We start from the raw sequence: 23,375 nt of genomic DNA, 5'->3' as shown, positions 1-23,375 counted from the left end.
TGGAGTGTCACCGCTGGAGCATCAAAGCGGTTGGCTCTTCCTATGCGCGGCAACCACTGCCAGGGAAGTACACAACTATCTGTTTTTTTCCCCCCAGAATAAATTCGCCCTCGCCTGTTTTTGAGTGCACTCTCTCCCTCAAGCTGCTGTCGATATCAAAGAGAACCCATTCCGCATGTGAAGTGCCCCTTGTGCAGAATAATAAAGCAGTGCATCATGGCAAAAAACTGTGAAACACAACACTCTCACCACCATCCTTCAATGCACACGCAAGGACACACATGCGCATGTACGCACGGACATACGAGCACACGTGGTATCCCTCTTTCCTTTGTAACTACTTTCCTTGGTACGCATTCGCTCCTTCTGCCTCAGCACTTAAAAACAAACTATTGTTTAACAATTCTCCATTTTTCTTCTTTTATAAAACGTATACATTTTTATTACATTGTATCGAATTTTATATTGGAATAATGGAGAAAGTTGTGTTGCCTTTATAATTATTTTAAATTTAGGTGAACCTTTGTGCTGTACACCAAAACAAATAAAAAGCTCTAGCGTTGTGATGATTATCCTCCTTCGTCACAGAGACGGTGACCAATGAAATAGCTTGATTTGTTTAAGCATGTATAGCTTGTATCAACCAAGTGATATCTGCCAGAGACTGCAAATAAAATCCCCGAGTGTGTTCAAGAATAAGAAACTTTGTTTGGGTTCAACAAAGGAAAGAAGAATAACCTCATCCAAGCAAGATTTGAACAGTTTTATCGGATACGTCAACATTTCTTGTCACTATAGTTGTAAATAAAATTTCAGCAGGCTTTGGATCTCTTTGGGTGATTGATTAAAATGAAAATATAAAGTCAAACCTTAGCTCTGTAGTATATATATATATATTTCTTTTTAATAAACATCACCAGATGCCGTCTTGCCTTTAAGACTTGCACCTGACCCTTGTTAATGGAATACAAGGCCATGGGTTCAATCCTGCGGCTCAAAGTTGCATCTTCAAGGGGACTTGGACAATGAGAGAAAATAATGTCTCAACCAGCACAAACACAGATGAGCCGCGAGTTAGCCGAGCTGTCCAAACAGCGCTGCTTTGCCTCCGCTATCAGCAGGATTATCTAAAGGGAGAAGAGCTATCTGCCCTCGGGCTAAGCACGCTTTTGTTTTCCCAAAGCTTTACGGCTGCCCTCTGCTAGACAGAGAATCAAAGCTCTCTGTGAAATATGAGGTCGCGCTCGCCACACAGGACATGGTTGCGGTAGACAGACGTTTCCTGCGACTCGTAATTACAGATCTAGTGTTAAAAATTAAAAAACATCCTTCAGCGACGACCACGCAGACCTGCTGCGTGTCACTGCGACGTACTCGATTGACTGAGAGAGACAGAAAGCTGAATGCGAAAGGCATCTGTTGTCCTGACTGTGTGATAACAAATGAGCTATTGCTGTGATCGGTGTGCAATCTGCAGCTCGACAGTCAAAGCAGCGACGACTTTAAATGCTCTTGGAAGCTCCAGCTAGCTCAGATCAATGTTCTCCTCGGCTCCTGTGACTTCACTCTTTATTAGGTATCGATCGAAGAGGAGGCTTGTGACACTTGTACCTTCTGCCGTTGTGCATTTTATGCTTTCAGCAGTTCTCTTCACCACATGAGTGATTTACACTGCAAAGGAGAATATGTACATCACCTACAGCATCGATGTCCGAGACCTTGAACAGAAGTTAACTAGTGGTCCTTTATTATGCTCCTATTTTTCCTCCCTGTCTGTCAGTGAGTTGCAACTTATCGGTGACCGTCTTAACGTCCTCTCAGGGCAAACGCGGCGGTTTGATTCTTAATCCTTTTACCAGAGGTGATTTTTAACAACTTCCTGGTTGCCTTTGAGTCAAGTCAATGGGTCTGAAGTCTGATACACTACAGGCTTCCTAAGGCGCACTAAGCCTTAACCTTGGAGCCCCCCACCCACCCTCCCACCTCCCTAAGAGGCCTAGGCTAACAGGGAAGAAGATGGGGAGGGGGACGGCGGGCAGGCCAGGGGGTGCCTGAGGTGTGCGGAGAAACCGAGGACCTGCCACATTATATGCTTTAACATGACTGGCAAATCCACCACGGTTAAACAAACTTAACCTTCATTTGTGAAACGGTGCAAATCAAAGGGCAAAAAACGACTTGTGCAAGTAATTACCACCGGGGGAGAGCAACAGGGCGAAGGATGGAAGAAGGGTGGGAGGGAGGGGTGGGGTGAGGCAGCGGTGGTGGTGGTGGGGGGGTAGGCTGGTCGGTTTCAGGGACAGCAAGGCGTTAACAGGTTGAATGGAAGGAAATGGGAATCATTTAAGGTGAGGGGCATTTTTAATGAGTTTGCTCAGAAATTGATTTTCCACTGTAATCTTTTATTTATATGCGGCTGGCGGCGTGTGCCCAGCAGAGTGAGGGTCAGCCCTCAGAGCACCCTGTCAAGGCCCCCACTCCCTCAAACAACACCCCAAAGCCCAGGGAAAATGGTATTCTAGCTAAGGCAAATATTGTCCTGCCTTGGCTTACGGGGCGAAAAAGCTGTTTGTTCTAAAAAACTTGCTCTTTTTTCTTTAAAAAAAATGCTCATGAGAAGACGAAGAGAAGGTGTAGGCTAGCCTGAAAGGTAAGCGTGAAGTTACAATTTATATATTAATATTATTTTAATCTTTTAATTAAAGGTTTTTAAGCAAGATTTAAGCTGATAAAAGTACAGATATATTTGAATGATCATATTTTCATTTCTTAGTGATTTTTTGTGTGAATAAATATCCCAAAAAATTTGTTTTATGTATGAAATAGGTCATAAGTGTTGGTCACTTTTTCAGACGACTGACAATAACTTATGCGAACACTCAAAATCTTCCAAATTTTATTGTGTTTTTATACAAATATTGAATTTACATGTTTTTATTTTAAAACTGCTCAGAAAAGTAAACTGAATTTTTAAAAAAAACAACTTTTAAATTCATGTTTTACATAATTTAGTTTATTTTGTAAAGTTAATGGTGCAACAATTATAGAATAATGTCTGGCAATAACAGGTTCAGTAGAGCAAAAAAGTTTCGTTTAAATCTCTCTCTATTTTTTTAAAATAAATAAATAAATAAATATTATATTATTTCTAAGAATAAATTTGGGTATATTGTACCTGCGTGGTATCATTAACCTCGAATTAAAATAAAACATTTTATTACCACTGACTTAAAATGTACAACTTGACAGTTTGTTTTAAATTATTTATTACGTACCTGTATGGACATTCTTAAGCCAGTGCCTGCCCGCCTCTGTGCCCATCTCTGTGCTCAGGCTCTGTGCGGCCTCAAACCAGCTTTTCAGCTTTATGTGCTTTGTTGTTGCTCAAGTTTTAATGCGACTCTAGCGCCATTTAGTGGTAGAAGTGCTAACTGCAGCAGTGCAGCGCAGCCGCTTAGTGTCTCTAGAAGACTAGAAGATTTAAATGATAAGACTGGTATCTGACACCTGATAGGTTCTTTACGTTCAACCACAAATGGGACACTTCATGTTTCACATGTCCTGCACAAGGACAGCGAGAAGATAGTTACAAAAACACTGGAGAGCTTCTATTTTTCACATTCCCTGTCAATGCTGTATTTTCCTGCTGATACTAAAATGATGAATTCTGTTCTATTTGTGAAATGCTTTTTGCATTTATTATTATTATTATTATTATTATTATTATTATGTCTCAGCTTTTCTTTAACTACTTTCACCGCCTTGTTTCGAAGTAGACAATCTTGTTACGAACTCTGGGAAATGTTATGTTGAAATAAAACTGAATTCCACGTAGATAAGCTCATTCAACATTATTCGTGCATTCTGGTCATCATACATAATTGAACCGGGGCATCATTAGTGAAACTTGTCTCAGTTGCTGCTGTGAGAGTTCAGAGTGTTTTGCAGTTTCTGCTGAAAGTTGTCTTTGTTTTATATAATAATTGTTAAAATGTTCTTCTGTTTTCCAACTTTTATTGCACTTGTAAATGTCCTTGTAAATCACACAGTCTTACTGCATTTACATTTGCTGTGAGATAGCAGAGCAGGAAGCCGATCAGGAATCAACACAGTTTGCACAGAATTATTTTGTTCCCTCGCAACAAGATCACAGCAAACATGATGAACTTTGCTGATATTGTGAGCACTGCAATATAATACACTACAGTATCATCATCATCATCATCATCAACAACAACAATTTTATTGAAATGAATAGTCACTTTGTCTGTTGCCAACGATTCCCTTAAGAGAACTGTAATCTAGTTAATCGCAGTGTGTGACGACTGAAAGGATTCTTATGTTTTATGGAGCTTAGAGGAAGCATCCAATCTTAAAATATTTAAAGTGAAGCTTCATCATTCAAGCAGCTTCAAAAAGGGAAGCGATGGAGTTCGACATTTTTGGTTAATTGTTAACACTCAGAGCTCAACTGCCTCCGTATCCCTCCTTTTGTTAAAATGTTTAAATGTAGTGTGACCTTTGATTAATGACTAATATCCTTATTTTTGTTTTGTCCGTTGCTGTGTGATAATATAGACTTTTCACATTTCTCAAAGTTGCATTTACAGTTACACAGTCCTGTCTGTGAGCTTTATAATGGACACAACTGACAGAAGACTCATTATGAGGTTTGTTTTCCTCATGTTTTCCTTGTATTAGCCAGCAGGTGGCAGACTCAACTCACATGTTGCTTGTTTCCCTAGTTAAAAACGTGTAGCTCCACTATAGTTTCTATTCATTTTTACAGATAATAGTCATATTTAAATGTTTTTGACAATTCCGAAGTATATGCTTCATTCGATTATGACAAAAAAATCCATAATTTCACACTTTAAATAAAGAACAGATGATGGTGTTATAAACGTATTCTTAAACACACAGTTTATGTCTGCAGAAAGAAAGACCTCTCGATGCACTCGATTAGTTTACAGACTGTATTTATTTACGTTTTATTTCAAAAAGCAAGAAAATATACTCTTTCTTCCAGAAATAATAAATATACAATATTTCTTTATGAACAAAATGCACAATTTACAAAGTGGCATCCGAGTGCTTCTCTGTGTGAAGGTAAACGCCTCACACAGTACCTTGTTTATTCAACTCGTTATAACTGTTAGTATGACCTATTCTCATTATTAAAGTCAGTCTTATTTTTCTACATAATATTACAGTTTTTATAGGTACAAGACTCCAGCTCTTTAAATGTACAATTCTTCATTGTGCTGTGTTTGTTATTCTATCTCAATACTTTCAGGAGGTTTGGACTTGACCCCACTGCAGTTCAACATAGTCCACGTTTTGCTTCTCACGCAGCACAGAGCTTATTCCACACATTATGAGACTTGGCAAGTTTTTAAAGACATTGGCATTTCAGCAGCCTGAAGCCGATCTCGCTCTATGGCGGAGACCGGGTCGTCCCACGTTAAGACGTCTTATCCCGACTGAGATGTTTCTCCCTGACGATCGCTCCTTGTTTGGCTTTATCAGGTACGCTCCACTGCTCTGGTGTGGATGAAGTATTGTCCAATGTTTCTCATGAGGTAACGCTTTCTTTTGGTCAGGAGGTGAACAATATGTGTGATAAAAGCCACGCTAAAGCACAAGACAGCGTGACTTTGCTGTGAGCTAGCTGGGCTGAGCTGGGGCTCGGTGAAGTGGACGAAGGCGAACTGGGTTCTCGATCTATCTCGTAGATCTCCATCCGCCTGCGATGCTTTTGATAGGTCAGCGGAGGCTCCACTGTCACATAGCCATTGATTATCCTCACGTTTGGTGGTGGGGTGGTGCTGAAGAAAGGAGGGGGGGGAAAAATTAGGTTATGAGGAATTTAGCTAGACTGGAAAAGAACTGAGAAGAGGTACAACTCAGCTACAGCCAAACGAATCAGAATAAATATCTCACCCATCCCCAATGCGAACCCACAGGTCACTGAAGAGACGGGGTCTCCCGTGGCCACGGTGAGCTTTGCGTGGCCGTTTATGGCGTCCAAACTCCTCTAGCTGGCTCAAGCTGTCAGGGAGCAGCATGTGAGGCAGCTCCTCCCCTCCAAGGCCAGGCATAGGTTCTGGGTCCTCGAGCTCCAGCTCCATCTCTGGACTGGTTGGCCAGCTAACGGGAGATCCTGTGCTAGTGTCTGTATTCTCCTTGCTGGACTCTGGTGCTGCAAGCAGGTCTGGACCTGCTGCCCTGGAGCAAGGGAGGACAGGACAGAAAGACTTTTACCCAAATATTACATCAAAATAGTTTATTTTAGTATTTCTGTACTGTTTCGCAAGATTTCCAATGTGCTACCAGACAGTGGTGTTGTTTGTGGTTTCTGACCACCCCATGGCTTTCCACTTACACCCCGTAACTTCAGTCAAGGACACGAACACCAGAAGGGCGTCCTTTAAAAGTTGAAAGACCCAGCAGACAACGTAAGAGGAAGTTGGAACTCTCATGGCGATATATTGTGCATCAGAGCTGACATTTGACCAAGAAGACCACCCAGAATCTCCTGTCTTCAAATATTTTTGCCATGCTGCTCTTTCTTCCAGCCATTACTCATACTTTCTTCTCTCTTGTTCTTTTCCTGTCAATATGGCTCGCATGTGACTTTGTGTTTCAGTAGAGCATCAAAAAGATGTTTTACACATCACTCAAGACCTTTCGAATGAAATAAACAGCAGTAGAAATCGCATGCTTTCTTTTGAAATACTTAGAATCAGTTTTGTCTCGCCGGTCATGATCAATTTGTCGGTTTGCCTTTCTGTTTTCACAAGTTTCAACAACCTAGTCGCACCCAGGCCCCGATGGCTTGGTCAGTGCGATGATAGCTCCAGGCCTGCGGTCAAGCTACTGCACAGCCAAACCCAGCTCTGGGCTGCTCTGTCAGTCATATAATTGTGCCAGTGGGTTCAAAACACTCCAGGTCTGAGGCTAACAGCTTTCATAAACACCTCTCATCCAGCCGTCCTGTGGTGTGTTTCCTCGCCTGTCAGATCACCTTGTATCGGGGAGCTAGAAGTGTCAGCTTGCAGGCAAGTGTGTGGTCGTGTGTGTGTGTGTGCGTGCACGCTGTAGACACAAGTGTTTCGTGACCACAGTAAGTCAGTCCACTTGTCAGCTTTTAAACCGTGAACCGCTGGCTGAAGCCCACAAGCCTGGAAACAGGATGGCGAGCGATAGGGAGGCTACGTTTACAGCTGTAGTTTGCAGTGAGAAGTTTGTGAAAAGCTCCAGCTGGAGGGATGAGTTGTTTTTACCGTTAGAAAAAACACTGTTCTTGTTATGCCTCGTTTTTCCATTTTCACCCCGATTCCAGCGACTGCTCTTATTATTTTATAGGCCCGTGGATCAAACCCTTAGGTGAGAGTGGAGGTGCTGTGTGCCAGCGATTGGGCCTGAACACTAACAGGCATGAAGAAGAGTTGTAGAAGGCCACAGGAGCGAAGCCAAGACTCTTTCTGAGTCATGTATGTGCTGCATAGTTGTACATTTGACTGTGCAGCGCAGCCAATTTTTCTCTTTGAGCATCTCTACATTTATCCTGCATACATGCATGCATGTGTTTGTGTGTTGCAGTGAAAGCAGACAGAACCACCACTCTGGCAAGTGGCCTTTGGCAGCCTCCAGAAAGGGGGGGCAGAAGCAGGCAGGTGAGGGAGACGATGAGGTATCAAAGGATTCTTGCATAGCACAATTTGGACCGTATCTGCACTTCAATAAATCTGCTGAGGTTAAATGCCTCAACTCTCAAGAGAATTAGACGGATGTGGACAGAATAAGTTGGGGGGGGGGGGGGAAGGGGGGTCGATACAGATACATGTGGATGTGCATCTGTATCCCTGCCAAAATCTACAGTAAGAGTGCACAAATGTTCTGCTTCACAGTCTGCACTGCCATAACATTATCAATCTCGTGCACATAGAAAATCACGTTCTCTTTTTCCATTATATATCTTGTCTGGTTAGAAAAAGTCACACTTTTAACATGTAAAGAGTTTTAAATAGCTCAGTCAAAACAGGAATTATCCAAAAGTCAAATTTTTCTAAAGAGTAATCCAAGCAACCGCTTATTTTTTCTATTTTTCAGCAACTTATTTTTGTTTTTGTCTTTGTAACCACAGTCATTTAATCAAATGACATGCTCCGTCATCTGTTACTGCGCACTCTTGCCTGCTTACTCACTCTGTGGCTGGCTCTTGATGATCAGAGTCCATGTGGACGATCTCGTAGCCCTCCTGCCTCAGGATGTCCAGCACGCTGTGGTTCCCCAGAAAGTGGCCTAGCAGTGAACAAAAAAACAAAACAAAAAAAGACTCAAAATCAGCTTCTTGCGGCGCATGCATTTGTCTTCAAGAGTAAATCTAGCCTGGATTATGTTTCATGGATATTTACTTAAGTTGAAAGCGCTCAATTATTATATAGTGAACAAAACTTCCATAAATTTTAGCTTTGTTTTCATTGCGGTGCTGAACATACCAATAACACTTTTGTGTGGCCCACGATCTGAACTCTTATTATCTAACAACTGTAACAGACTATATCTTCCTAACGGGCAACTATAGCTTTGGTCAAGAAATGTAAGCAAACCTAAAAGTGCTTCTATACATTTTAATGTCCATATTTGTCCGACAAATACCAGAGAAACCGTGTCAGTCTAAATTTCTCGCATTTTCTTGTGGACTGCCTCATTAAATACGATCTTTTCTCAGCCAAGTTGTCTGCAACTCAGACATAGAGCGAAGTGAAGAATCTGCAAGATAACAGGGATTGTTCAAATGAAAACTTGGTCTATCTATCGGGCACTCGACCTCTTCCCATCACCTTGCGTATGACTCCTTCAGTCTAACATCAAACATTCAGGCCCCGGCCGCATGCTGATGAAAGCTTTTTCTTTTTTCTTTTAATTTATCCCATCAGCCGATAATCCTGCATGTCAGTCAACCCAGCAATAAGCCATAATGTAGCCTGACATCACCCTCACCAACGCGCACTCCCTAAGAGAGGAATTCATATTTGTGCGCAGACGTATACACATACCCACACTCGCGCGCAGGAATTTTACACGCTCGCACACCTCGGCTCGCTTATTAACAACACGCTGACAATATTCGAGCCTCTTTCTTGCTTTCCGTCGAGGCCTCCTGCTCCCACTCAGCTCCTCACCCCCCTGCCAATTTTATCATTATGATGTTCCTGATCATTCCTGAAAGTCAAAGAAAGAGGCACGCGGTGTTATACTTTCTTGGCAGCTGAGTTCAAAGGCAGTGCTGGGATAGGCCGCGGAGTGAGAGGAGGCTTCTAACAACAGAGCGTCGGTGAGATCAGATGGGATTACACAGAGGGCCAAGTGTGAGTTTTTGTCTGGGTGACGGTGAGTGTGTGTGTGCTTGTGTTCTTCTTTTATTATACTTACATATTGCCATAAGAAGTGATGACATTTTCTCATGTTCATAGGCTTAAAGTTTTTATGGAAGAAAGCGTATGATTTTGTTGTGAAGTCAAAGGTACAGTACGGTACTATTTAAGTATTTGTTGAGTCAGTTCACGTCCTTCAACTTTGACACTGTGAAAAAGTCTTGCGCCACCCCTCATTCCTTTATATTTTGCTTCCAAGGAGCCGAACTCAATTGTTTTTTATTCTTGAGCAACACATATCCAGGCTTTCTGAAGCTATTTCAAAGTTTTTCTTTGAACATTGTTTGCTTTTTCATTCTTTTTTTCAGTCCAGTCATTGTGCCCAACCAGTGTTGGGAAGGTTACTTTTAAAATGTATTCCATTACAGATTACAGATTACATGCCCCAAAATGTATTCTGTAACGTATTCCGTTACGTTACTCAATGAGAGTAACGTATTCTGAATACTTTGGATTACTTAATATATTATCATGCTGTTTACAACTACATGAATGTACTATTGCTGTGATTTATTACTGTTACTGAAGGTCCGCGGCTCCGAACCGTAGTAAAGGGACCTCTGGCTAATATGGTGGGTTCTGTGTCGGGCTCGTAGCCGAAAACTAGCTTTACTTTGTTGTCTGGGTCAACTTTGTTAGCGAGAAACAGAGAGAGGCGTTGAAAGGCTGCTCCAACGGAAATTATTGTTTCGGAGGAAAACACGAACACGGTGTACAGTCGAGTCTTAATAGCTTACTTCCAGCTGGGCTCGTCAGGCTCTCTTCTTGGCTGTAGTGGTTATTATTATATTTACATGCTTCCAGCTCCCGTTTTTGCTCGATGACAGCTCGTACTTTTCCTTTTTCTCCCTCCCTCGCTCACAGACACATAACGTGTATGGCAGTCCATTCTCCCTGCAGCACGGACTACACTGCCTATGATGCTACATTCTTTAGAGCTATACCTGTAGCATTCTGCCTGTTAGCTTAGCACAACAACAACAAAAAGGCCTCTCTCACCCAGGAAACACACAGAGAGAGAGAGCGTCACCGTGTAACCATGGCAACCGTAACGCTGCCGCCTGGAACAACAGAACGTAGCTGTCAAACAAAACCCAAACAGTCCTGACCCGCCACAATATGAAACAGGGAAGTACCGCCGTGTAATCCATTTATTTCAACAAAGTAACTGTATTCTAAATACCACCTTTTTAAACGGTAACTGTAACGGAATACAGTTACTCATATTTTGTATTTTAAATACGTAACGGCGGTACATGTATTCCGTTACTCCCCAACACTGTGCCCAACCATGTTTAAGGGAATATTTTCATATTTGGTAAGTAATTTAACAGTGACCTGTGAATCATTCAAGCATTAAAAAGGCAACTGAATGAAGAGATGGACCAAGAGATGGCGTCTACATGTAACCTTTTTCAATTTTGTCTAGAAAAAATACAAAAGATTGCACAGTTTGACAAACCTAGAATCTTATTTTTCTTATTTTTGCACAAGCAATTCAAAAACTGGCAAGGCTAGACACGTGGGAGAAGAAGTGGCAGGACTGCAAAGAATCTAGAGCAAATAAACAGTGAAAGTGGTGTCCTTAAGAAATACGGGGGGAAAAAATCCAGCAAAGCTCTGACAGGAAACAGGGACAAATGGATGAAGTGTGTGAAATTATACAAAAACTGGACTGTAAATGTAACAGTGTTTATGTAGCATTATTCCACTTGCCACAAATGTCAGTGTAATGGGGAAACAGAAGCAGAGACCGGTTACATAAATTAGTGGCAGTGGGTCTTAACGAGTGTTGAATCTTGATTTGAAATCTTTGGTTCAAACCGTTGTGAATATGTACAGAGCACAACAGTGAGTGTTCACAGTCTTCTGTAAAACATGGTGGAGACTCTGTCAGTGGGCTGGATTTCATCAAGTGTGTTTGGGATCTTGCCAAATGGATGGAAAAACCAACTAAGAAAAAAACTGTCGGATTTTGATCAACCATATAATACCATCTACACGTTTCAATAAACTACACGTTTCCTCTTTTGTCAGCAACAGAGACGGGCAGTAACGCGTTACTTGTAACGCGTTACTGTAATCCGATTACTTTTTTCAAGTAATGAGTAAAGTAAGGGATTACTATTGCAAAAACGGTAATTAGGTTACCGTTACTTTCCCGTAGGAACGCTGCGTTACTGCGTTACTAAAACCGTGATTTTTTTTGCCAGAATGTCTCATGACAGTGACGTAAGCGAGTGCGACGTTCGTGACAACAGCTGTGTGCAGATCAACAATGGATCATATATCGAGTGCAGAGAGAGTATGAGCGTGCAGCGTTTAAAGCGTGGAAGTACTGACCTTACTTTGAGTTTGATTCCATAAAAAGTGACAAAAACATTAGCGTCAGTTGTGCGTGGGAAGAAAACTTCTTTTTACAGCGAAAAAAACCCTAAACAAGCTCCGAGTAGCTACGACGTAATGGGAAACTCACAGAGAAACTCGCAGATTCTTCCACTGACCGCTGCGGCACACCTGCACCAGGGTAAACCTCCGCCTACCCCACTCCTGCTTTACAGTTGAAAATAGGACCGCTAGTCTTTGACTTTCTGCTGTGTTTTACTTGCATCTATTTGAAAGACTGAGTGTAAACACACACACACACACACACACACACATATATATATATATATATATATATATATATATATATATATATGATTACATATATATATGATTACATATATATATGTAATCAAACTTTTTCGTTTGATTACATTTTGTATGATGATTATGCAGAAAAAGTAGAATTGGGCTGAAAGATCTATCACTTTATCACCTATTCAGGTTGTAAATCGTGTTTTTAAAAAGTAACTAAGTAATTAATTACTTTTGAAAATAAGTAATCAGTAAAGTAACGGGATTACTTTTTTGGGGAAGTAATCAGTAATTAGTTATTAGTTACTTTTTTCAAGCAACTTAACCAACACTGGTCAGCAACATACTGGTATAAAGAAATGAGGGATGGCACAAGACTTTTGCACAGTACCACCATTAGGTCAAAGGATAATTATACTGACGACTGGGAATATTTCTACACTTATTGTTATTTGGTTATGTACCAAGATAAACAGATAATACTGTTGTTCCCCAACCGGCAGATGGCCACTGCTCCCTGAGCTTTGTTCTGCTGGAGGTTTCTTCCTGTTAAAAGGGAGTTTTTCTTTCCCACTGTTGCCATTTTATTGTTGGGGTTTTCTCTGTATTATTGTAGGGTATTTACCTCACAGTATAAAGCGCCTTGAGGCAACTGCTGTTGTGATTTGGCGCTGTATAAATAAAACTGAACTGAATTGAAAAGAACAGCATTCTTCTTTCTCTTTTCACGCTTTCCTTCAAACAAGATCTCGGGGCCAAAGTCAGCTCGTTCAGTGACTGCATGCTGACAGATTTAACCTCCTTCATGTCTGTGTCAAGCAGCTATTTCGTTAAACTCAGTGGGCTCGGGGCAAAGAAGAGCATGTGCCGCGCGTTTGCTGGGTGTGAGGTCAAGCTGACTGTTTCGTGTGTTGGCTTGATTTCCTCTACTCTGCCATCATTCATAACACACCTCGACAAAGTCGTGTATATTTATGCGTAACTTTGTTTGGATGATACATAACAAACAACCATATGGGTTCCATTTTTACACTTGCTGTAAAACTGCCACTCGGTTTTCTGAGGAGGGAGAATTGGTTTGGATGCTAAACTTGCATCCGCTGCTTAAACAGCCTACTGAACACACACACACACACAAGCAAGCAATTTCTCACAACGAGAACCAACACTTATGAAATGTTGCTAACTCTCAAGTGAGGGACTGCACATTTCTTCATGAATTGGCTCCGTTTGTCGAACAAACAAAACGTTTTTCCAAGTTCTTACAAATCCATTCTTTTGGAAAATGTTAATTCACAAGCTTTTCATCTGACAACAGTGGCATGTGCATTGTTTGTTTCATTGTAGGTTTGTGGTTCGTGCCTGTGTGTGGGTGAGCGACTGGGTAGAGAAATAATAGCTCTTTCCAAGCAGATGAAGGTGCGTGTGGGAGGCTGAACTAGTGTGTTTGTTTGTGGAGTATTCAGACAGTAAACAGTGTGGTGCTTCTAAAGCACAGAGCAGTCTTAACAAACAGCTCAATTAGCTTAAATGTAATAAGAGGTCAGCTGACTCCTAATTGCTCCCCTGCTGCTTGTAGCGCTCGTGGACTGACTGCACAGGTAGCTCACTGTAAACATGGCACTCTGTTTTAAAGTTGCAGTACTTAGTGACACTCTAATCATTGCAGTGTAATGCTCGCTATTAATGTCTGTGAAGGTTCTCAGTCATCCAGGTCATTGTAGTCAAAGGAGCTTGCAAAGAAAAGCGTCTGGACTTCTTTAAGTTGCTTGAAGACGTTTCACCTCTCATCCGAGAAACTTCTTCAGTTCTAAGGTCAAATGGTGGAGAGTCCCAGATATAAAGCTGGTGGGAGTGTCCCCCCACAGAGGGACAAAAGGACCCCCTGATGATCCTCTAATCGCCTGAGCCAAGGTGTGAAACTGGGTGTGGGTCCCAATCAGCTAGGCAGGACCTTAGAACTGAAGAAGCTTCTCGTATGAGAGGTGAAACGTCTTCAAGTAACTTAAAGAAGTCCAGACGCTTTTCTTTGCAAGCTCCTTTGGCTCACTATTAATGTTTACTTTTCAATTTTTTACTGAAAGACCTTAAAAGAAATGTAAAAAAGAGAAAGCAATGTTTTTCTTTTTTCCAATGTCTTTAGCTGTCTCGCCCCCATCTGCACATTGTTTGAAGATACACATCCAAGAACATTTCCTTCTTTTCCGTAATTAAAGTTTTTATGGTTTTGTTCAAGCAATCAGAACTCTTGGATAATATTGAGAAAAGATTGTGGCTTTGGTTAGAAAATTGTTAATGGCAAGTAAACATGTCCTCATGACAGAAGATAAAAATATTCTCCTTAATCAAAGGATATTTGATGCTTAAACACGATGCCTAACGTATTGGGCTGGACAACGTTTTGCATTCATTCGTGGTATAAAATCAATGTGGCACTGGAAACATTCCTCAAAGATTTTTGGTCCATTATGACGCAAAGTCAGCAGATCTGTGACGTGAATCTCCTGTTGCCACACATGCACACGATGGACTGTGAAAGTTATTTTATGTACATTAAACTACAGTAAAATGTAAGAAACCAGTTTGAGATGATTTGAACTTTGTGACATGTTATCATGCTGGAAGCAGTAAACAGTGACCCTACCATCTGAACGTTGCAGCAGATTCATCAGAACACGACATGTTTTTACAGTTTTCTACTGTCTCACTACTGGTGAGCTGTCGACATACACATACATACATAATATTATCAGTTTGTGGCATCTCAGTTTCTTAGCTGATAGGTGGCATCCATTATGGCTTTGTGCTGCTGTAGTTCACCCAGCCAAGCTGCTTACATCTTCATCACTTTGTAGATTTTTCTCAGTGTAAAGTCAGACTTTAAGAATGTTTATCATTAATATTAACATAGAAGTGGAAGACAGCTTCTGTTTTCATCATTGGCTTCATTGCACTCAAAGGAAAATATCTATATTATAATCCATATTATTTACCCATCTCATTGTACTCATACGACATAGGCTACATTCACACTGCAGGCGAAAGCGCATCAAATCTGATTTTTCTGACCCTATGTGACCCATATCCGATTATGGTGTGACAGTGTGAACGGCGCAAATTCGATATTTTCAAATCCGATCTGGGTCACTTTCGTATGTGGTACTGAATCCGATACATATCTGATGTTTTAGAAAGCGACTGCTGTTTGAACGGTCAAGTCGCATTAAATCCGTCTTTTACGTCACTGACACAAGACAGACGCCGATTATCAGCGCCCGATAAGACATCGTGAACGCTTCCTAGCCATCCGGTGAAACTGCTGGGAAGACAACGTTGGAGAAACGTGAACATTTTATTTGTACTGTATAATCTGCAGATTCTGACAGAAATCTGCAACTATCCTTTGAAGCAGCGCTCCTCTAAAACAGCAATAAGGATCATTATTAGGTTATTTACATTATTATGTAAATAACAAAATAACTTAAAGCAAAAATTGGGAAACGTAAAGTCCGAAGTCTTTATATTAAGGTCATCAGTCAAACTATACTGTTGCTCTGGGTCTAAACAGAGCGCGTTGTGTGTGACGTCTTCTTTTGCGCATGCGGCCGCTTTGAGTGTTCACACTAGAGCGCGTTTGCTGTCGCATTTTATTTGTAGTGTGAACGAGCATATATGAATACTAGTTTCTTATGACTTTTCTTATGCATGAACAAAAAGCCACTTTCATACATAAGTCGTGGCAGGAATTTTGTTTAAAGATTTAAAAACGCACAAAATACATCTACAAACATAAACATTTACTAAATATTCTTTGACATTCTTTTCCATACGGGTCGTATTTAATCTTCCAGTAGACAAGCTGCTCTGCCTACGACATAAAAAGAATAGCTTGTGGGAATGTGGCTTCAGCCCAACTGCAGCCACTACCACATATCAGCCAACCACCTGCTGTCATTTCTCCAACTGCAGATATGTGTTTTTCAAATATTTTATTTACTTAATAAATATTTTGTTTTAAGTAGGAGCAAGTTTTTGCTGTGTATACACCCTCTTACAGGGTGTTTCCCCTCCCGTGGCTCCAGAGAGCAGAGTTAATAAACTAGCAACTCCTTTATTTAATAACCATCCCATCCTGATTTCCACTTAGTGCAGCAATGACTTAATTTACTCCACTTGCACATTCACCTTTCCGTGTTTGCCACATCTGCCTCTGTACATATGCCTGTCTCTTTATTTGCCATGTCCAGGCTTCTTAAGCTTCTTAGCTTCCATCTTGCATTTGTTTTACACTCAGTTTTTCTCTTTTTTTCCCTGCATGCAAGTTTTTTCGGGCGGGATGCATTAGTGTGTTTTGAAAAGAAAAAAGAGGTATTGCAGCATGTCTAGGCATTCACGCTCAATTTAAACCGTGTCAACACTTGGTCTGCACACATCCTTCTCTCTCTTTCAGACCTTTCCCTGTTTTTCCTTCCAAGTTAAACCTCAACGAGCCTCGCTTTATGCGTGATTCTCCATCCTTTCTTTCTATATGCTTTTGCACGTCAGTCAGAGGAAAGAGACACTAGTAGCGAAGCAGGAAAAGCAAGGAAAAGTGGGAAAGTTAGGAATTTGACATTGTTTCAAGAATGCAGAAAACGCACAGGAAGAGAATTATGTTATTTTTCAGTTTTTGCACAAACAAATGTGTTTGCAATTACTTTGTGTAAACAATGCATCAACTGATACGCACTAGCGGTTAAAAAAAAATCCCACATGGCTTACAAGCAGACCACCTCGTATGAAAATTGCACAAAAGGAGCACAAAGGAAGAGAGAAAACAAGAGGAGGAGAATAGAAATAGATAATTGGCAAGTGGTTTGAGGGGAGATGGAAAAGAAGGAGGAAAGGGTGGAGGATAGAGAGGACGATCAGAGGGAGAGACGGATTGACGTACGCCCTCAACCCAAGCAGAATGCCTGCTGGGCATAGTTGCTACATTATGGTCCAAACAAACACGAGCAGTTCCCTCAGAGCAATTTAAACAAATGGGTGATCGAGAAATTGGAAGATGAGTTAAAAAGAGAAGAAAAGCGAACATCCAGGAGACATACCCAGTGAATGGGTGTGTTCCACTTTTGGTTTGTTTGGAAATATGTTCCAGGACGAGGGCAAGCGCAGACAGAGATAATGTGGAAAATGTTACTCTCATCTTCACATGTTTGTAAATGTGTGTAGGTGTTAAATAGGTGACAAGTTAAAGGAAAATATGTAAGGTGCTGGGCCACCGTGACTCTAAGGAATAACTTCAATATTGTAATGAAGTATGTGACGTCTACTGGACTGAAGGACACTACCCACCCAGTATCCCCCAGTGTTTTGATGATGCTGGTGAAAAGCACTGTCTAAACATTACAACTTCTCTCATAGTTGTTTTGTTGACTTAGGAAACAAAATTACGCAGAGCCAACTGTGGGGGTGGTGGAGCTGGGTCCTCTCTGAGCAAGTACTGTGCTGGACGTGCTCCACAGGTACGTAAGAATATGATCTTAAAGAGGAGATAGACTAAACAGAAAGCTTGCTTTGCTTTTGTTTTTCATCGGTGGAGGATCTGATTTTAAGGAGCTCCAAATCTGTCAAGTTCGTTTAGATGTTACGAGGATGCTGACATTTTTCCCAGGAGAATGCAGCTCATGCTTCAGTGCTTTTCTTTCTGCGTGCGGGCATCATGGGAATAAGTATAGTCTGCCCCAGTGCAGCTGTGGCTACAACTGTAGCTGCCTTCACCAGTGTGTGAATGTGAGAGTGAATGAATAATGGTATTGTAAAGCGTTTTGAGGGCCCCGAAAAGCGCTATATAAATGCAATCCATTATTATTATTGTTATTACACACACTAGCAGTGCGATCTGCTTGTGCGTGAACCTGTGTGTGTTCGCATTCTCCCTGCAAGTTGTGCTCATATAATGTATATGTGTGCACCTGTTTGTGTTTTAGGGGAAAGTCCCTTTTTCCACTTTTTGTCCTAAGACTATTTCCTTGAGCAAAATATGAGTAATGCAACAAAGATTTTAATAAGGTCGGCATCCCTGGGCCTCACTGTGCATTCCCATCTACCGTTTAACAGGAACGGGATCCCTCTATAAATCACACAGCAGCATTTGAATTAACAGTTCAGAGCTAGAGAAACAGCTACCCACAGTGTTCAGGAATGATTTCCCTGAAAACAGACCACGGCTTTTACATGATGTGTAAATTCCACCTCTCTTCTCAGGGAGCTCTGAGTTTCTAGAAGGAGAAGTAAAGGCAATCACCCATTCCTCATCTCCATAATGACTTCATTTCCTATGCATGCAGTAAGACGTCTGTCTGTCTTATTGCACTGCACACACACCCCGAGGTGTTGTGAGTGACAGCTGTTGACGGGACTGTTAAAGGTTGAAATTCTGGTCAAATACGGAGATCGAGAAAGTTTCAGGGATCAAATCCAGAGGCTGACCGCTGCATGTGGCGGGCTTGACACGCATCCATGTTGGAGAGACTGGAAGGTTCACTCAGCTCAGTGGTTGAGTGTTTAAAAGCCATTCCTTGCTTTCAAATATTTAGACTGCATATGCTTGCTGCTTAAGTTTGTAAAGCTCTCCTGGTGGGCAGAAAGTGAGAAGCTGGGTGTGGTGAGGAAAAAGTAGAAAAGCACAGAGAGTTTAAAAAAAAAAAGAGGAAGTAGTAGAAAATGTAGAAAACAAAGGCACAAAGAAAGTAAAAATCCCCCTGCTATCGACTGTTTTTGTTTCTGTAAGCTGTTGTCTCTGATATCTAGGGATGGGTATCAAAAACCGGTTCTTGTTGAGAACCGGTTCCCACTGTTTCAATTCCTTGGAATTGTTTGCCATTTTTGCAAACGATTCCCTTATCGATTCCAGTCGCCCCGAATGACGTCGCCCCGAATGACGTCACCACGTTGCGGAGCGTCATTTACCTGGCAGGAAACATGGCAGCTAAGCGGCTCAAACGCTCAAAAGTTTGATTATACTTTACGAGAACGGATGACAACAGGACAACTTGCAATACTTGAAAAGTAGATATTTCATTTAAGGGAGGAAACACTACAAATATACAAAAGCATTTGCTCACAAAACACACGATGACCTTAAATGAATGTCATGTTTTTAATTCCGCTCCGGACTCGTGAATCTCAATCCAGCAGCAGTGGTAACGTTTGCACGTCCTCTCCCGTTAATGCGGCAGGTAAATAATCAACTAACAGTGCAGATTATGTTAGCGCGATCTGCCTTATTACAAACCTGCCATTACTGTGCATTTAGATGACCATGATGAGAGAGACAGAGTCTGGCTCAGATGCTGGCAGTTCTCGCTGCAGTCTACCGGTAGCGTCTCCTTTCAGGCCAGGATAGACGAATGTCACCGAGCAGTGACAAAGTTTGTGGTCAAAGGTTTGAACCCATTTGCCGCAGCAGATGCCCCGATTTTGGGTAAGTGAATGTGTTTAATTGCAGGCAGGGACATTACTGGATATTCTTGTGTAATTGCTACAGAATAATTTATGTTATACTTTGTTATTGCTACAGAAGAATATTTATTTTATTATTTTACATTTACATTTTTTTCCCGGGGACCCTGTGACGCCCCATTGAAGAGCCGTAGGCTGGATCTCTTAAGATCTCACTGTTGGGTTTGTAAGGCCATGTTACTCCTAAATTTCTATCTTGTTCAAAGAGAAGATATAAAACAAAGTTCTAAGCTAATCGACCTTAGTGTTCTCCTTTTTAAAAAAGAATCGATAAAGAATCGAATCGTTAAACAGAATCGAAAATGGAATCGGAATCGTGAAAATCTTATCAATACCCATCCCCACAACTCCTGCATGGCAGCCCCATATTCAGCATAGCCTATATCCCTCATCTGCACATGTCCAAACCCTCCCAATCTTGCCTCTCTAACTATATCTCCAACTCATTATTAATGATTCCTATATTTCATTTGGCATAGATATTACAGGCCTGGCACTATGTTTCTGTCTTATGTCTTTAATCGCGATCGAGATCTGGTGACCATAAAGGCTGTAGAAAATAATTTTCTGCAGTAATGTTTTAATCAGATCTGTTATTTAGCTAACAGTGAATATAGTCATTCACCAAGTAGAAAAACCTGCAGCATTATGAGTCTCTAAACGGGGACGTTAATATTCTTGCATTCCTGGGGCTACATAGTTTCTGTTGTGTGCATTTAGGTCAATTTGAACACTCAAAAGATCAAAGAAAGAAGCATTCACGTGTTTATGAAACGTAGCATTAAAGTCATTGGCTCTTAATAGGCAGTTGGACGTTCTTCCAGCTGCTAATGAAGTGTGTAATCTTTGACCAAGCTAATGAGCTATACTGATTTCATTACGATGAGAAATGCAGCCAGTGCAGTTAAGAGTTACCATAAGATGTTTTCACGCAAACTCACAGAGTTACATTCCTGAAAATTTACAAGACGGCATAACCTTACATGGATACAACAACCGAGCCTACTCTGTTCCTGCAGCAGTCGAATGCTATTGTAACTGGTCACAGTTAAGAGATCCAAACGAAAAATGATCCTTGTTTAGTTTTGAATCGTATTTGGGATTAAAGTTATCTGGCTTTGAGGAGGAAAGACACAAGTATCCTTGTGCTCATCCACCAGATGCCCCTGTAAAAAACACAACGTTGGCTTCAAGGACAAACCACGCAGACGTTAAAAATACATTTAAATGTGTGTTAGGCCCAAACTGTCAGCAAGGAAGCACTTCTAATATCTTTCTGTCTCTATCTGTCTTCTCCGCAGAAGAGAAAGTACACACCCAACATCCAAAGCATTGCATGTCTGTCACTTCATAAAATAGATCCGCACTATGTGGAAGGAAAGACAGAATGAAGCAAGATGGAGATAGACAGCATCTAGGAATGGTGTTGGTTTAATAAAGGAAAAAGAGCAACAGATGGAAAGGACTGACAGTGCAGACCAGAACGACAGAAGCAGAACGGAGAGCTGGGGAGAAAGATGAAATGAGAGCCGTGCAGACAGACTGGTGTGCAGGCAGAGACAGTCGGATGAGGGGAAGAGGCTGAGAAAAACAGATACGGACTAAGATGGGAAGAGCCACGGAGACAAAATGACACGCACGCCAGGCAGGCTCTCTGCCTCAGTCATCACTTCGACACCACAACGCCACAAGTGACTGCAAAACACATGGGTCCAGTCTGCCTGCACAATGGGCTATTATAGGTCTGCACATCAGAACATATGCATAAAAATCAACTCCAGCAAACAGATCCAAAGTGGCTCAGACTCCAAAACAAACAGCGCTACATGTGGACTTTTGACAGTAACTGCTCGTTCGGGTGATAAATATCTGCAGATCATGGGACTTTGTGTCACAAACATAAACATACGTGTGAGCGTGCGCATGTGTGCGAAGCGGTGTCTAGGCCGTGGCAGCGTCAGGAAATTCCATGGGATGTTTTTAATAAGAACGGGCAGCGGCTGCCAGGGAACTGGCAAATGAAAACCTGCTGAAGCACACCACAGAGCTCGAACAACACACGGCCATGCTCTCACAGCACTCCTCTGCACAAATGATAACTCTGCATGTAGTCTGCTTAAGTGTATGTTTTTAGTTTGTGTGCGACTGAGAGGAAGGCGACAGAGAGTGCATTTTGCCGAGTGAGTGATGGAAAATAGTTAAGCTTTGTATCTGTTTGCAATAGCAACAGACCAAGTATTCTGTGTATGACTTGTCTGTGGGTATGACTTGTCTGTGGGTATGACTTGTCTGTGGGTATGCTTTCCCTTTATTGCTTTCATCTGGGGCTGCTGTGTCATTTTGTCCATGGGGGAAACTCTGATGCTTTTACTGATCCTTACAAAGAACTCTACGTCATGTTACGGTGGGTGCCCGTGATTGGTCCCTATTACATAATACTGATAGTAATAGTGAACAGCAGTGACCATAGTGGTGTTTAGGAGCAGGATGGGAGACGGTGAGGAGACAGGGGGAAAGAAGAGCGCATGATCAGTTCATTTAGACATAGTTACTAAGTTAAGCTAAAACCCTGTTTGACATTTCCCAAAGGGAAACCTCCAGAGCTGGAAAATGAAGCCAATGCTGACGTGGGAATAACTTCAGGTCCACTGTGACGCTGGCTACAAAGTGAAGGAAGTTAGTACACACATCTAACGTCTCAGAAGTATCTACAACAGGTAAAATGCTCTAGAACATTTGTGTGTATGTGAGTGGGAGACTGTGGACTGTAGGCGATCAAACCAATTCAGATGTTAGAATCAATACTTTTTTCACTAGCTAACCAAAACCCAAAATGATTTTTCTTTAGACTGGTAAGATGTGCTGTTTAGCTATGCTGAACTACCCCCTGCATACAGCTAGAACCAGCCTAGTTTAGAGCTGTTTCAGTTTAGAAGCTTGTTTTGGCTACTGGAAAAAAAACAAAACAGAATATTGCTATCCATCAGTCAAAATAAACGTTTTGGGTTCTTATCTCGAAATTTTGACTTAATAACTTAAAATGTTGAGATATTTGCTCAGTTTTGGGTTCTTATCTTAGGCAAGGCAAGTTTATTTGTATAGCACAATTCAACAACAAGGTTATTCAAAGTGCTTTACAGAGACATTAGAAACAAAAACAAATAAAAAGCATGATTTAAAATTGATTAAAACGAGCAAACAAATTAACAAACAAACAAACAAACAAAACAGTATATAAAATCAAAACAGATAAAATCAGAACAGTAGATAAAATCAGTAGTTAAAATGTAAGTTTTGAAATTTAAGCTTACGTGCAGATTTGGTGTTTTATTCAAATGCAGCTGAGAACAGGTGAGTCTTCAACCTGGATTTAAATAAACTGAGTGTTTCAGCTGATCTGAGGCTTTCTGGGAGTTTGTTCCAGATATAAGGAGCATAAAAGCTGAATTCAGCTTCTCCGTGTCTGGTTCTGACTCTGGGAACTGATAAAGGACCGGATCCAGATGACCTGAGGGATCTGGAAGGTTCATACTGGGTCAGGAGGTCACTGATGTATTTCGGTCCTAAACTTAGAAGTTCGAGTTAGTAAATCAAAATTTTGAGATAGCTAACTTCAAATTTTTATATAATTACCCCAAACTTTCAATTCAATTCAATTTTATTTATATAGCGCCAAATCACAACAAAAGTCGCCTCAAGGCACTTCATAGATACAGAGAAAAACCCAACAATCATATGACCCCCTATGAGCAGCACTTTGGCGACAGTGGGAAGGAAAAACTCCCT

General features: G+C 41.3%; 1 protein-coding gene and 1 long non-coding RNA gene across 3 annotated transcripts in view; one reads left to right on the top strand and one right to left on the bottom strand.

The window, feature by feature from the left end:
- Positions 1-4,962: 4,962 nt before the first annotated feature.
- Positions 4,963-23,375, bottom strand: part of trabd2b (TraB domain containing 2B) — an 84,479-nt gene continuing 66,066 nt past the window's right edge. For both annotated transcript variants that reach the window (XM_085150451.1, XM_085150450.1), the window contains 3 exons: positions 8,211-8,307; positions 5,944-6,228; positions 4,963-5,828 (listed from right to left, as the gene is read on the bottom strand). In XM_085150451.1, coding sequence (XP_085006577.1) covers positions 5,600-5,828; positions 5,944-6,228; positions 8,211-8,307 — 611 coding nt within the window. In that variant the 3' untranslated portion in view covers positions 4,963-5,599. The remainder of the gene's footprint in view (positions 5,829-5,943; positions 6,229-8,210; positions 8,308-23,375) is intronic.
- Positions 15,762-22,554, top strand: LOC146490729 (uncharacterized). The gene is made up of 2 exons (XR_014872263.1): positions 15,762-19,306; positions 19,384-22,554. It is a non-coding gene; the product is annotated as an uncharacterized LOC146490729 (long non-coding RNA).

This window comes from Neolamprologus multifasciatus, chromosome 23 (genome assembly GCF_963576455.1).
Source record: "Neolamprologus multifasciatus chromosome 23, fNeoMul1.2, whole genome shotgun sequence".
Classification (NCBI taxonomy): domain Eukaryota; kingdom Metazoa; phylum Chordata; class Actinopteri; order Cichliformes; family Cichlidae; genus Neolamprologus; species Neolamprologus multifasciatus.
This window is presented reverse-complemented; position numbering and strand designations above follow the sequence as displayed.